The 14,920-nt window shown below is 49.5% G+C and overlaps 1 protein-coding gene across 5 annotated transcripts; it reads right to left on the reverse strand.

Annotated features, from left to right (window-relative positions):
• Nucleotides 1-237: 237 nt before the first annotated feature.
• Nucleotides 238-14,070, reverse strand: fam131bb (family with sequence similarity 131 member Bb). Of its 5 annotated transcripts, none has more exons than XM_029260179.1 (10): nucleotides 13,933-14,070; nucleotides 8,771-8,808; nucleotides 7,328-7,363; nucleotides 6,594-6,687; nucleotides 5,387-5,605; nucleotides 5,057-5,197; nucleotides 3,996-4,312; nucleotides 3,609-3,866; nucleotides 639-866; nucleotides 238-529 (listed from the first exon to the last, which is right to left on the reverse strand). In XM_029260179.1, the coding sequence occupies exons 1-9, from the start codon at nucleotides 13,958-13,960 to the stop codon at nucleotides 642-644; spliced, it is 1,356 nt and encodes a 451-aa protein (XP_029116012.1). In that variant the 5' UTR covers nucleotides 13,961-14,070; the 3' UTR covers nucleotides 238-529; nucleotides 639-641. The 5 variants fall into 5 exon arrangements, with proteins under 5 accessions (XP_029116012.1, XP_029116011.1, XP_029116013.1 ...); XM_029260178.1 differs by having other exon boundaries at nucleotides 6,585-6,687; XM_029260180.1 differs by lacking the exon at nucleotides 7,328-7,363 and having other exon boundaries at nucleotides 6,585-6,687.
• Between the last annotated feature and the right edge of the window lie 850 nt (nucleotides 14,071-14,920).

The following is a 14,920-nucleotide window of genomic DNA, read 5'->3' on the forward strand; positions in this document are numbered from 1 at the left end:
CATGTTTCGGAATATTAAACTACAAACATGGTCGCTATTTAATTCAGAGTTGTTGGAATATTCAAAACTTTGTGTTAGTGTCCTTAGGTATATATTTTTTTATACACATATACATTTATCATTTTTCTGGATTTTTGTTTTATTTAAAAAAGTATCATTATAATAATTATAATTATTATTATTATTATAGCTTTTATAATTTCCATAATTATATACTAACGATGGAGTTCAGTCGGTTTCATCACGTTAAAAGCATGCACGTGTCTCTCCGTGTCTTTTGGTTTCTGGATTCTTTCTCTATTGCTATCTTTTCCCTGATTCAGTGGCTCCCCGTCGCTCTCTCCGCTCTTCTCACAACTTCCTTTTCTTGTCGCATATCCCACCTGCGATCTCTCTCTCTCCGGTGAAATTTGGACTTCCGAGAAAATCTTGTCCTTCGTTCATTTGCTCCTTTGCATCCCTTGTCCTTTTTCAATTCCCCATTTAAAATAGTCGCTAAAATAATTCTGTCACAGACGCTCGCCGTTACCTGGAGACGAAGAGAGGCGCGGAGACGTGAAATTAATACGTGTCGCCGTTTTTTGGCATAACACTTGGATAATGTCAGCAGCTACAGAGTGTGAGTCTGCCACACCCACCGCTCAATTTGTTGCCGCGGTAACAGCTGATCCCTCCGCTGCCTCTTCATCCAATTCCTCCAGGGGCTGACCGACACAAGAAGTGACATCAGAAGGCTTCCGCTCGACGACTGGCTCCCCGGGCGCTTGTCCCGGACTGCTTCCCCCACCGCTGGAGACCTCTTCTCTCGGTGCGGCCGGGGTCAAGGTCACGCCTTCGGGCTCCATACGTAACGTCACTTCTTCTTCCTGTGAAAGTCAGGCGTGAGCGAAGCGTCAGTCATATCCCAGCAAAAGAATGTAATTTTTTCTGCAAGGCAACCCTACAAGATGTGGCCTAGGGAGGCATGAAAGGATTAGAAAAAAAATAGACTCGAAACAGAGAGGTGTGAGCAGCAAGCGATTCATCTCTCGAATAGTAATTACAAATCCAAGGCCGCCCCGTTAAAAATGAATGCGCGGACAAAGAAGAATAAGCGCGAGGACGAGCAGATGCAATAACCTACTGATGAATGGGTGGATTAAAAATCTGAGCGATAAAAAAATGTATCCTAACGCTTTTTGATGTGTTCAGTGGCTGGAATTATGAACTGAGCACTGGAAAGGAGGTTTGCGCACACACGGGTCGCTGGCGGAGCGGCGAGCAAGTTTTCCGGTAAGACGATAACGTGACCTGGGTTACCGAGGCAGCCCGCGGGGTCAGAGGTCGTACGTGCCCCTTCCATTCATACAGTTCTTTGACAGTTATCCCTAAGAATACCCGGAGGTAATGTGAGATAATTAACAGAGCCTCTTACAGTACTTCTAAGAATTCTTCACTTAATTATAATCAAATTTTAATTAGCAGAACTATTGTACTTGGTAATATGCATAAGGTATAATACCATGATGCAGTACTGGCATAATTTATAAATGTTCCTTAACCTTCTTGCAAGTACAGAATTCATGAATATTTATGCAAAGTGATACCTTCTCATTAGTTTTATTATATATAGTAATATAATTCTTATTACGAGAATCACAGAAGATTAAATATTGCACACATAGGATTTTTATTCACCAGTAATCATGACTACACAGTATATATATATAGATCAGAGAATGCAGTAAACTGATTTGATTAAATTGTTTTGAGTTGGTAACTTCACGTAGTAAATAATTAAGAGGACATCATATAGTATATGTCAGTCGTGAGTTTTGCTTATGGCCTTACATTCAGTTTGGTGAAATATAAATAATTCCAGAAATTTAAATAGAGCCATGACTGATGTTTCTTTATACAGTATTAAATAAAGGAAATCCCATATACTGTCATATAAAACTTAATAGTTCCATGCAGCCATCCGCTATCAATAACTGCTTGTCCAATTTCAGTGTGGTTTCCATGGTCCAGCGCCCATCTTGGAAACATGGTACATGAGGTAGGGTACACCCTGGACTGGAAACCAGCCACACACATTTACATTCATTTATTTGACGCTCTTCTTCAAATCAGTTTAAAATTATTTACCAATATATACACCTGAGGGGGGTGCGATGGCGCAGTGAGTTTGACCGGGTCCTGCTCTCCGGTGGGTCTGGGGTTCGAGTCCCGCTTGGGGTGCCCTGCGATGGACTGGCGTCCCGTCCTGGGTGTGTCCCCTCCCCCTCCGGCCTTGCGCCCTGTGTTGCCGGGTTAGGCTCCGGCTTCCCGCGACCCCACATGGGACAAGCGGTTTTTCAGATAACGTGTGTGTGTATGTATATACACCTGAGTAATTTTCACCAGAGCAACTGAGAGTAAGTACTTTGCTCCATGGTTCTACAGCAGGAGCAGGATTCAAACCCGAGTCCCTCGAGTTCGAGGTATCAGTTCTAACCGCTACACCACCTCCTGTCCCCTTACAGGACTTTAAACATTACTACTTTTCACTTACATAGTTTGAACATCCACACACACACACAGACACACACACAAAGGGCTAATTTTTGAGTCACCAGAGCAACCGAAGAGATCCCACGAAAACATTAGGGGAGAACACACAAATTCGACACAAACCGAGTCAAATTCGAACCCGCGTCCAAACCAGAAATCAAGAGCTGTGGATTTAGCTTTTGCATTTTTTTTCCACAGCTTTCAAGCTATGTTAAAGTTAGGTCACTATAGATTTAAGCACATTTATACATTGAAAGGTTCCTCATTGCAGCAGATATTTATACAGGGTGAAATTTTGCAGTGGTCATCGTATTTAACATAATGAGATGTATGCTGCTGATCCACTTGCGATTCCTAAATGAAGGCATGTGGCACAGGGCATAAGCACCCCGGCAATGACACAAAAGGAAGCAAAGGCTGTGCCCAGCACTTCAGGAAGAAACATTAAAATATTTTCATCTCATTTACAAATTGCAATATTAGAATATAGAATGTCACAGTTCCTCAGCGGAAACAATTCGCCGTTTGAAATCCTTTGTTTCGACCCTAAATGTTGTTTCAGATAATTGATCCGCCTTGCAGAAAAGGTCATCCCTGCTGAATCTTGATGTTTGATCATATTCTTCAATTTTGCGGAAACCAACATTTGTATGACAAATGCCTTTTATCGAGCAAGTTTTGTGTCGTATTTAGACGGCACTTTGATTTGCTGATTGTTAAGCCAAAATGAGTTATTCCGTCATGCCGTTAACACACGTTACTGGCATTTATGCCTAATTACATAATCAGAAGATAAATAAATCTTATTGCCTGTAACAAGTACTATAATTAGAATGGAATAGGATAATTTAACTTTATTAATTTCATAATAATTGCGATCATTTCACTTTTTAAACTTTATTAATCCTTGCAGGGACTCTCACGCACAGCAGCTCAACAAAATACACTGCACGGTTATAGCACCAAATGAGTAAATAAAGAAGAGGAACAAATTGACAAAATAAATATCGAATAACAAACTTACAGCGAGTACAAGGCGAGAGGGTTAGCAAAACATTCACCTATAAAAGGCTCACCTTGACCTCCTCCTCCTCTTGCTGCTCCAGGAGGGGCGCGTTCTCCGTCCCCGCCTCGTCCGCGCCAGCCGTAGCCACGGCCCCTTCCGCCGCCGACACCCCCACGTAGCCGCCCACTTCCGCCTGGTACGATTCCACGTGTCCGGCCCCCCACAAGTCTACGAGTGGTGTGTGGGAGGGGGGCGCCAGGCTGTGGATGGTGCTGTTGGGAGTGGCTTGCAGGGAGTGAGTAGCACTGTGTAGCCTGTGTTCCAGGGACTAGAAAGAAGGTGAAATACGTAAGTCCACATAGCACTGACACTCCAGGCGAGAAATATGTATATATATATATATATAGGTGTCTAATTTTAATAAAGGAACAAACTAGGAAATGTAACACTTTTTCACCTGTTGCTGCTGATACTGTAGTAGCTGCTGTTGCTGGTAGTGCTGTATTTGTTGCAGCTGCTGTATTTGCTGTAATTGACTCTGTTGCAAGTTGAACTGCTGCTGCTGCTGCTGTTGCTGCGTCAGGTAATGCGCCGCGCTGCCCTCGTACCCTTCGGGTCCGCTCGCCATGACGTAGGAACCGGCGGCCGGAGAGGCCACGCCCGAGGGCTCGTTGCTGATTGGCTCCCAGGCATCAGAGGAGGAGAGACAGTAGAGGCCTTGGGAGACGTACGTGTGCGGCCAGACTTCGGCGGAGGAGTGGTGCAATATCTGGTCTGGGCAAAGTCAGAAAAAGACGGGTCAGGTTTGGAAGAGCACGTTGCTACGTGGACGGCGCGGTCTCGTCGCGGCTCCTTTCGGTCAGCCGGAGTTCCACGCGTCGCCCCACGTCCGTATTTCAGACACGACTTTCTAGCGCCCGACGAGGCCGGACCCATCCTGGATTCGCTGTTCCGATGCATTGCAAGAAGGGACAGGTGTAAAAATGCAAGGGCATGTATAGGTGTGCCCAAGCGACCATTGGATATTGAGAGCAAAAAGGAATAACGCGAAATATGCTTTTCGGCCCCCTGAGCTCCCGGCATTGCCGCGGCCGAACGATCTGACGAAGAGGTCCGAAACCGCGGTTACTAGATCGTGCGCCACTCAAAGAACATCCTTTGCTCGTGCAAGCATCTGCGAAAGATTACGTGATCATTTCAGCGTGGAAACGTTTCAGACTGATAAGGCTGAAGACAAAACCTTGGACCGTGCGACTCGCTTAGCTATTTCGGCATACGAAAAAAACCGATCGGACGAAATGAAACATCGATCAATTATTAAGTAATGGTGTTACATCCTTTTCTATCATCCTTTTCCATTTACTCTCTCTTGCTGCTTGTTTTACTCTCGTTAATGGTCGATGTCTAAAAACGCACGATGAAATAGTCGTTATGCTATTTTTCGCCCGTATAAAAGAGCTCGTATTAATTGCAAGAGTAGCGAGGGCGGCACGAGCCAAAGAGACCGCATCTAAATACCTCGGCTGGTGATACTCTCCTGGTTGACCTCGCTGAGGTGGGCCACGCTGCCCTGGTTGGATCCAGCACTTAAGCTCTCCCCATCCATGGAGGACCAGGCTAACAACGTCGCTTCTGAGATTGCAAACTGCTGCATCACTCCTGCAGAAGAGAGGTGAGAGGGTGAGTCGGCACGGTCTCGCTCTGCCTGCGAGCGGATGGCACATTTACAGAGCGTGAGCTGGAGCCCGGACAAGCGGGAGTCGCAGCAAAGGTCTCGAGCCGACTGATCTCCGATGCATCCGATGCCCTGCCGAGAACCCCCGGCTCCCCGGAGCGGCCGTCCCTCACCGGCCGCGAAGCGAGCCTCCTTCTCGCCATCGCTCAGGTCGCTGTAGGCGTCGTTTTCCAGCTTGCGCTCCCTCTCGCGGTGCAGGTTGTTGCGGCCAGCGCTGCCTCCTGCACCCACGGTCTGCATTCCCCAGCTCTGCCACTCGATCATGTGGGCCACGCGGCCCTGGGCCATCGCAGTGGGCTTCGTCACTTTGTCCTTCATGGAGCGTGTCACACCTGAGAGTTACAGTAGGGAACGGAGACGATGATGGACGAGACACCCAGGAGGGACACGCGGGACAATGGAAGCAGGGGAGACGATGGAAGAAAAAGATGGAAGGAAAGAGGGGGGAAAAGTTAGCGTCTGCTAAAGATAGTTCGTTCCTGGGCGGCTTTTTTTCAGCCGATGCTGTTCGGCAAACAATGAGCGTGGCAATGCTTTATGGGTAATGAGGTTAGCTGAAGTTTACAGATTTATTTTGAGTCCGTGAGGTCAGGAAAAATGACTGTGCTTCCCAGCAGCGTACCAGGAAGCGGTGTTGGAGGTTAAATCATGGTAGATGGAAATGCGGCGTGATCAATGGAAGGCTCGGCTTGTTGACACAACATCTATCACGCTACACTGACACAGACAGCTACATGTCCTTCCGGGCCATTTTCCCAAACTCTTTTTTCACCCTGAGCCTATCTGATGCAAGTAATGGGACTTTTTATTTTGCCAGCTGTCAGCGTGCAGCTTTAGAAATGTTCCTTTTGAAGGAATGGCTTATGGCACTGATGATCATGGGTAAATATGAGTAATGTAGCTTTGGATTTTGGCAACTACGGTGGCACAATACAATAACACTAACACTACAGTTAGGAAGATAAACACCGAAACGGTACAAAAACACTGACTGGTTTACCATGACCATACACAAGCACCACATTTACAGACAAAGCACTCACTGCACTCTTCATCCTTTTTTTTTTTTTTTTTTCTTTTCTTTTAACAACAAGCCACATGAGGATGCATTGTGGGTAGTGTACTTCTTACTTTGGATATTGACTTGACTCCATCAATGACTGTGCCAGTCATTGACATGTACTTTCCATGGAGGCAGGAAGTGATACAGGGTACCCACAAGGGGCCATGTTGGCTCCATCCTCCCTTTCCAAGCTCCACGGACTGGAGCCAACATGGGGTAAATTTACCAGTCACAGGACAGACACACACCTGACACACCTGTCAGAGAGGACTTAGCCAGAGCTCCGATCCCATATGCGTTGGAGTTTCTCTTCAGGCGAGGAAGGATGGAGGTGGTGTCTTCCATAGAAAGCTGAAAGGAGTGAGGATTATATAGATGGATAAAGGATACAAATGCAGAGAGAGAGAGAAAAACAGGGGTTTGGGTGGTGGGTGGGGATGCACCATACCCCGCATGAGACGAGAAGGGTTTCATTTGTGAGGAAGACAAGGTGGGGGGTCGGGGGGTGGGGGCGGGGGGTGAGGTGTCGGGAAAAATGAGGTGTTTTCCATGTGATGAGGAGAATAAACAAAACAACAGTGAAAAGGTGAGTGGGGGAGAGAGAAAGAGGATGATTTAATACAGCACATTCACATAGAAAACCCTGAATGGACAGGAGGACACGAGAACAGAGCTCCAAGACAGAGGCGCCTAGAAAGTGCGACATGTCCATCGGCATCGTGAACAGTCCGCCTCTTCCGAGCTTTCGAAGTGGCTCTATGATAAGTGTGGCTACAGCACTGGGCGAGAAGTAAAGGCACGGGGTAAGTGCACACACTGACTGACTGTACTGAACACTACAGTACACCAATACAGCACCGAGAGAGGAAGAGAGAGAGCAAACGACAGATATAGATGAGGAAAGGGGAGCGTGAGGGATAAGATGTAGGTTACTTAAGGTGAGGGTGGAAAAAATAAAACAGGTGGAGGAATGATAATCACAAAGACTTACATTGATTCCTTCCCATGAAAAGTCTGTACGCCCATGCTGAGAGAGAGAGAGAGAGAGAGAGAGAGAGAGAGAGAGAGAGAGAGAGAGAGAGAGGGGTGGGGAAGGGGAAGGTAAAGAAGAGGAGCAGAAAGACAGCGACGGGCAAGGTAGGGTTAGGGGGAGGAGAGGGGAAAGAAGGGGAGACAGGGGGCGGCCAGAGAAGGAGACAGATTCGAAGGCATGCGCCAAAGAGGAGAGGAAAGGCCGAGAGCAAGAGGGACAGAGGCAGGTCAGGAAGAGAAACAGAGAAGGTGAGGGAGAAAGGAAGAGGAGAGTTAAAAATAGAGTGGCAGGAAAGAGGGACAGATTGAGAGACAGATCAGTCCACAGTATCCAGCAGTGCGAATAAGCTGTGCGTGATGTGAGCTTCTCTCTCGCGATCCCCTCCCTCCGCCGCCGCCGCCACGGCGAGCCGGTCTAACGGGAGCACCGGGGGACGGTTGGGGAAGCGGCGGTGCCTTTCGCCGCGCTACAGCTCGCGGGCACCGCGTGGGCACGAGGGGCCGGACGCGCGAGCGCCTCCGGTGGGCCTCGGCATTCGCGCTGTGGCCGCCGACCGACGCTCTCGCCTTGTTTTTAGAGCGCCGGCGGCCACTGGAACGAAACAGCGAAACGCCGGGGTGCAGATGGCGCGCACCGGGCGGTCTGAAGGCTAACGGTGTCACCCCGCGCCCTTGCCATTAAACCCATTTTGTGCCTTTTTTCTTTGCTTTGTTGCGGCCAGGCGCTCCGTTTTCCAGCGGCCGTCGCTCCGACAGCATCTGACAGGTTAGGGCGGCTCCGTGCCTCGGCACCACCGCCCCCCAGACGGGGTTAACTCCCTCAAAGCTCTGCGGAAAGACGCGTGTTGCACGCGCCCATTCGAAAGGTCAAAAGAAGGTCGGGTCGGCGGTGGCGCGGCGCCCCATCTCGAGCCCGCGGGAAAAGCGGAGCGCCACCGAACAAACGCAGCGAACGAAAAAGGAAGCTCAAAAGGCAGCAAAATCACCAAAGCGGTGGGGTGGAGCGGGGTGGGGTGAGGTGGGGCGGCTGCAGCGACCGCGGTTAGCGCACGGCCAGGCCACCCCGGCGGCTGTGGCGCTTGCAGCCGGACGCAACACAGACATGTGATCCGACTCCTCTGCTTGCAGCAGCGACAGCGCTAGTAGCTAGAGCAGTAGCCGGGCCCTTCCATAAATAGACGTTCCCGTTGTCCTGGAGGGAAGCCGGAGCCTTTCTGGCGGCCATCTTGGCTCAAGATTCTCACAAAACGGTAACGGTGGGTGAGTGGGGGGGGAAGGGCTCGTCCCCGGAGCCAGCGTGTCGCACGGACCGGCTTCTCGACGGCGGAGCGCCGCGGCCGAGTCCGATCGGCTCCATTAAGAGCGGCAATTAGCAAGATTTGCATATAAATGGCAGACCTACCTGTTCCCCATCCTTCTGCACTGGAACTCCATCCGCCGCTAGAGCAGCAGGAAGGGCGAGAGAGGGAAGGAAAGGAGAGCGATTAAGATCAGCCGCGTTTCACTTCACAGCGATCGTAGCGAAACGTGCGGGAAAGCAAGACTTATACAGCGTTTAGGCTAATCCTGCACGCATTTAGAAAGGGAGTGAATGTCAAGTACGGTCGCTCGAGAAAGTAAGGGAAAATAAGGGGCACCAAAAGTACCGCCTGGCGAATGAATTAATGAGCGGTGTCCATTTTTTTCCCCTTACGGTCCAGTCCTAATTAAAACATAACTTAATTACAAAGGTCCTTCTGGTAATTTAGTTTAAATACAGTATGGTCTCTGGGCAATTTTTTTTTCAATCAGCGTTCTGTCTCTGAAGACGACAGCTAGTAATTTCAGATGGGAGAAAAAAAAAAAAAAAAATCGAGGATTGCTAAATTACGTTGGTTTAAATTTAGGGCGACATTCAGTCCGAAGAAGCGGGTAAAGCGATACCTTGAGAGCTTGCTTGTCTCTGATATTCTGAAACGCTGACCCGCTGATAAATCCATCGCTTCTACTTACGTTTTAATAACACAATGAAGACAATAAGAACAAGGAGAAAAGACTCATTGCCATGACGACAACTTCCAGTCCCCATTAATAAAAAAGAGCAATAGGATTAGAAAGTATGAGAAAGGCCTAATCATGCACGATGCCACCTCCGCTTGCCCGTCTTGTCTCAACGCTGGCTCTCCTGCCTGCTGGCCTCCCCATGAGTGACAGTTATGCGTAGTCACAACTACAGATTTGATCTGTAATACCGGGGTTACAGAAAACAGGCGATTAGGGAATCAGCTTAAAATATGAATGCGCGCAACAGCACGCGCACAAACATCACAACATGTTTCGTCTGCAAAAATTCTGTCCATGCCTCCAAGAGATGACAAGCAGAATCCTGAGGTGAAGGTCCAAGGCCCGAAATAAAGTCATCTTACTGCATCGGTAATACAGGCGGAAATACGGTTTGACTGCATCTGCTGAACCTTACATATGAAGTCACGTCTGAGCAACCGCAGCTCCCTGACACGAGTTCTCCGGAAAGATGGCAGAACGGTCCCTGAAGCAGCGCACCGGAGGGATGTTGGACAACTTCCAACGACGACCGCGCTGGAGGGATGTCGGAACGCTCCTCGGAACGGCGCGTTGAAGAGGTCCGTTGGAACACCGAAAAGCGGTGGCGAACGCTCCCCGAGATGGTACGCTTGAGAGATGTTGGAACGCAAGCCGGCATGGTTTTTGGAGGGACGTTGGAACGCTCCCTGAGATGATGCCCCAGAAGGACGCCGGAACGCTCCCCGAGACGGGTGCCCCGAGGTTCGAGGAAGGTTGCTCTTCACCGGCGCCCTTCCTCGTGACGAGAAGCAGGAAGACCGGTCTTCTTTCCGGAGCACTTCTCATGCACACGCAAGCATTCCGCTGGATGCCACTGCACGTTGGCACCTGCCACCAGGAGGGTCCTGACAGTATCCACACATTTGAAGGGGGGCCACGCATCTCCTGCTGCTCCCCACCCCCTCAGGGTCCGGCAGCGGCTGCAGGGCCCCTCCCTGCCGTGTCCTGCTATTCTCTTTAACGCTAACTCGGAGGGAAGTCTGCGGCCTGACTCATCTCGGCCCGGCCTCTCGTACCGGGAAGAGGCTCAGAACGTGTGGAAGGGAGCCGCTAGGACCGGTCAGTCGACACAAAGGCTGCGGGTGCAGGTGCGAACGCGGATCCCGTGCTCTCTGACCCCAGCACGCCGACGGGAGGGAACATCTACAGTAAATGCCACAGATCACTTACCCTCCAGAACTAAAATGTGTCGGACCGTAACACCCACTGAACTACTTCTCCAGAGGCCTGCGTGCGGGCCGGTTCGGACCGCGTCACCAGGCGCGACATCTGCCGAAACGCTCCAGTCTATAGAACGGAACGTGAAAGAACGGGCTTGGCTCGTGCGCAGATGCCGCTCGCATTCCTCCTGATAACAATTTGTCAATGATGGTAATTGTTATTATGATACTGGTTAACAACACAATGATCTCAGTGTTATCAGCAGTAATGACACAAACGAAATTCTACCCTGTTCCATTGCACTGCATATTATTATAATTCTTCCACCCACACATTTGTTCTCTGCGTCTGAGTCACTGTTTGTGTCACTGATAAACATTCCCCCAGTGCTCTCTCCTCCCCTCTTTTCTCTGGTCCAGCTGCATGTCCATCAACGACCCCTCACGTGCCGTTGCGTGCTTGAGCGTGTCGCTCGAGGTGTCGGCAAATCAATTTATCGGTCAGCTGCCGCACCGGTGCGCTCTTAGGGCATCCCCGAACTAATGATCCCCTTTTTTTTTTTTCCCCACTTTCATTACTTTTATTTTCCATTCACATTTTATCTTCAATTAACATTTTATTTTTCAGGGTAACTTTAAAAAAAAAAAAAATCACACATTAACTAATTTCTGTTTACGATGTCGCAATTTGCAGAAGATAGAGTTTCACTCAATACGTGATGACAAGTTCAATCGGTGAATCAGTCGACAAGCAATTTCCAGTTACACCTGGGAACCTGCTTACTAGTGTGTGTGTGTGTGTGTGTGTGTGTGTGTGTGTGTGTGTGTGTGTGTCAGTCAGTCAGTCAGTCAGTCAGTCAGTCAGCAGTTTTAATAAAATCAATATCAGGGAGTTCCTCGGTAACGTAATCTCATAAACACACTCGGCGGAACACGGTGGAGTTTGAACACAAACGTAAATGCTGAGACTAAGAAATTTGCAGCTACAATCATTTTTGCAATATTTGTGAGCTATGAGTGCATATGAGCCACGGGCCATAGTATATGATACCGCACAATGCTGGTGCATTTCACATTCAGAGCAGAATCACAGCCTGCCTAGAGAAAGTAATCCAGCAATGCTGTCATATTCCTGAACCACAGCATATATGAGAGTTGCTAATCACTGTAATATACCATAAAATACCATTGGTGTTTCCACTCATATTCCCTACAGTTTTGAACCACTTTCCTACTCTGATGGGAAAAATAGCGCGATCAGATTTTCCCATAGCGATGCACACGGACGAATGGCATTAGGATGTGTTTCCGGCAGGTCTTGGCCGAGATGCCGGAGGAATGCGATTTGGCCGTTCTGACAGCTCTCGCGGGGGGTGCCATCCGCGCCGTGCATGGAGACCCGATGGGAAAAAGCTGAGCTACAGCAGCAAAACCCAATACGGTCCACGGCCAGATGCGTGTCGGCAGCGAGACGCGAAACCCCAGCGAGGGCAAGGCTGCCTTACGGGTCAACGATCAATAGTGGACGCAAAGCCGATCAGAGCCGCGGTAAACAAAGTGCCCCACGCCGGCGCAGCCCTGCCCTGCCCTGCCCTGCCGTGCAACAGATCCCAGAGCAGGGAGAGCAGTTTGCTGGATCCCGTCTTCTTGCGGGAGGGGTATCACCAGCATTTTAACATCGATGTGGGCCTGTCTTGCTCTCCCCGCACGCTTCCCTCGAGTCCATGTAGAGGAATTTACCACATCTTCCCTTGTTTTGTCATTGTAAGGTCACGGCTGGAAACGGTATAAGGATTCGGGTTTCTTCCTCACTTTTTCCACATATACACTTCCAAGCAGCCCTCGTGCAGGTAAAGTTAAATGCCTATAAACTGCCACAGTTCAGCTATGACTTTTTCTTTTAGTTTTCTATGCATTTTTTTGCAATGCGATGTTCATTCATCAACGATACCCACAATCTTCCACTCGCTTGTCGCCTACGCCGGGATGCGTTCTGCACGCCTAAATGTTTCTGCAACTCAACCGCACCGCTCCGTTTCCGGCACTTGTTATCCTACTTGTTGTAGCGACGCTGAATATGTGACATCTCCCTATAACCGTGGCTCTGTACGCGCATGGGCGTTCGTATGGTAAATTCAGCATCTCCTTTTCTCACTTTCGTTGATTTCATGCGTCGTCGACATTTCGTGTGCCGGGGTAGCTTTTTAAACACGAATCCCCGTTGACTATACTGCATCGCGATTTGCGGCACGTACGGTTCCGCTACGGACTTGCAGCGTCGCTTCGATAATCTCGAGTAGTGACATTATCAGTGTCATCATCTTGGAATAACCGGCAGTCGTGCCGTATGTAACACACTCTACATGCATCTCCGAACCCATGTCACATTCCTCGCGGTAACACATGTCCGTTTCTGGCATAGGTTTCCAGAACGTGTACTACACACACACACACACACACACACACACAACTTTGCATATGGCATGAATATTGACCGTTACAGTTCATTGGAATAGTTTCTGCAGTTGGAGTCTCACAATTAGCATCATAAAAGACGTTGAGCGTCCATCTCGAATTTGTCATGCAGGGAAGTGCCTGGTGTAATGTTGTTTACATCCACGGGCTTTTCTACAGGATCGGCGTCGGTGAGCCCCAGTGCTGCAGGCGTGGTGGGAACGGAGGGCAGTTTTAACCTAAATACTACAGGCAATAACACACAGTCATTTCCTCACGTAGCCTCCCTCCCGCTCCCCCTCTCTCGCGCCCTCCTCTTCCCGCAAGAAGATTCGGCACGTCTCCCCGCTCGGCTCGCCCGGGTCCGTCCGCCTTCATCTCTATTTATACGTGCAACACTACACCACGCCACAGATACGGCCAACAATAGGTTTCACCCTCTGCTTCATCTCCCTCCATCTATCGCTGCCCGCAGTTGCTGCAAAACAGCGTCTGTCAGAGCGTTGCAGTGTGCCGCTCTCTCCTCCCTCCCTCCCTCCCACACACACACACACACACACACACACACACACACACACACACACGCTCCGCCGTTCACATCAATCTGTAAAAGGCAAAGCCCACGGCGTGCGGCGAGCTCCACGCACACGACACCCAGGCCCATTGTGCGCGCGGTGCCCTTGCAGGCACCGCAGCCTGGCATCACCGTGCCACGCGAAACGCCCCGGAGCCTGTTCCCCATGTGGGAAGTGTCAGCATCGCTAGCCAGCCGCCCACCCCGCAACCCCCTCCATCATCAGGAGAGCCCGGTGGTCGCCGTCCCCTGTCACCCATCCTCCCCGGACAAATAGCAAACGGAAAATCTTACTGAGTGTCCTGGAGCCGATACATCCCATGTTTTTTTCTAGAGAGGCCCTGAAAACAAGCAAGGAAGCGCTACCCTTTCACCATACATTCTCTCTCTTTTCGCCCTTTCTTTTGCTCTCTCGCGTTGTATGTGCCTCTCTCTCTCTCTCCCTCTCCCACTCTCCCCCTCCTCCTCTCTCTCTATCTCTCTCTCTCTCTCTCTCTCTCTCTCTCTCTCCCAGTGCAGTGCTGGTGAATTGTAGCATCCAGTCAGTGAGTCAGTGTGTCTAAGAATGAGAGAAGAAGAAAAAAATGTTTAAACTTATACATCCACATAGACATAATACATAATAGAAATTGTGACAATTATTGCTCCTTGTCCTACAATTTTCATTATTATCAGTTGGCATTGCTCTATTCTTTGTAGCGCCGAAGAGGGAAGGCCACTTTATAAGACTGATATATCTATATGTATTTCTACATACCTTATATATATATTTATGATACATTATATTGAAATCATAACTGACTTGTTAGCGTTCATTATTTGTGGCAATGTGTTAAAAATGAACATCGTGGTCATCAGTGTAACATGTGACGGGATGCAGCGCAAGTGCAGTGTTGCGAGGTTCGTACCGCTGCTGGCGCTGCAGATATCTCTGCGCTGCTGTGCCACGGTAAATGCAATATAAAATGGGGTATTCTCTGCGCTCTCCCTCCCTCACTGCCTCTCTGTCTGCTCCACAATGCAGTACAGCTGTTTCCCACCCTCTCCCCCCAAGTCGCTCGCTCGCTCGCCCACCCTCTCTCGCTCCGTTTCTCCCGCTCGCACACGCCGAGCGCATGCAGGAGGGAGACATTGATACAATATTGAAAAATCATGAGATGGCACGAGTGTTTTCCTTCAGCTCTTTCGCAAATGCTCGTCCTGCGCTCAGATCCCCATTGCCCTCTCCCCGTCTGTGCGTCTCCCTTCTTCCCTCCATACTCAGCTCCTTCACTCACCCCCA

This window comes from Scleropages formosus, chromosome 18, assembly GCF_900964775.1.
Source record: "Scleropages formosus chromosome 18, fSclFor1.1, whole genome shotgun sequence".
Lineage (NCBI taxonomy): Eukaryota > Metazoa > Chordata > Actinopteri > Osteoglossiformes > Osteoglossidae > Scleropages > Scleropages formosus.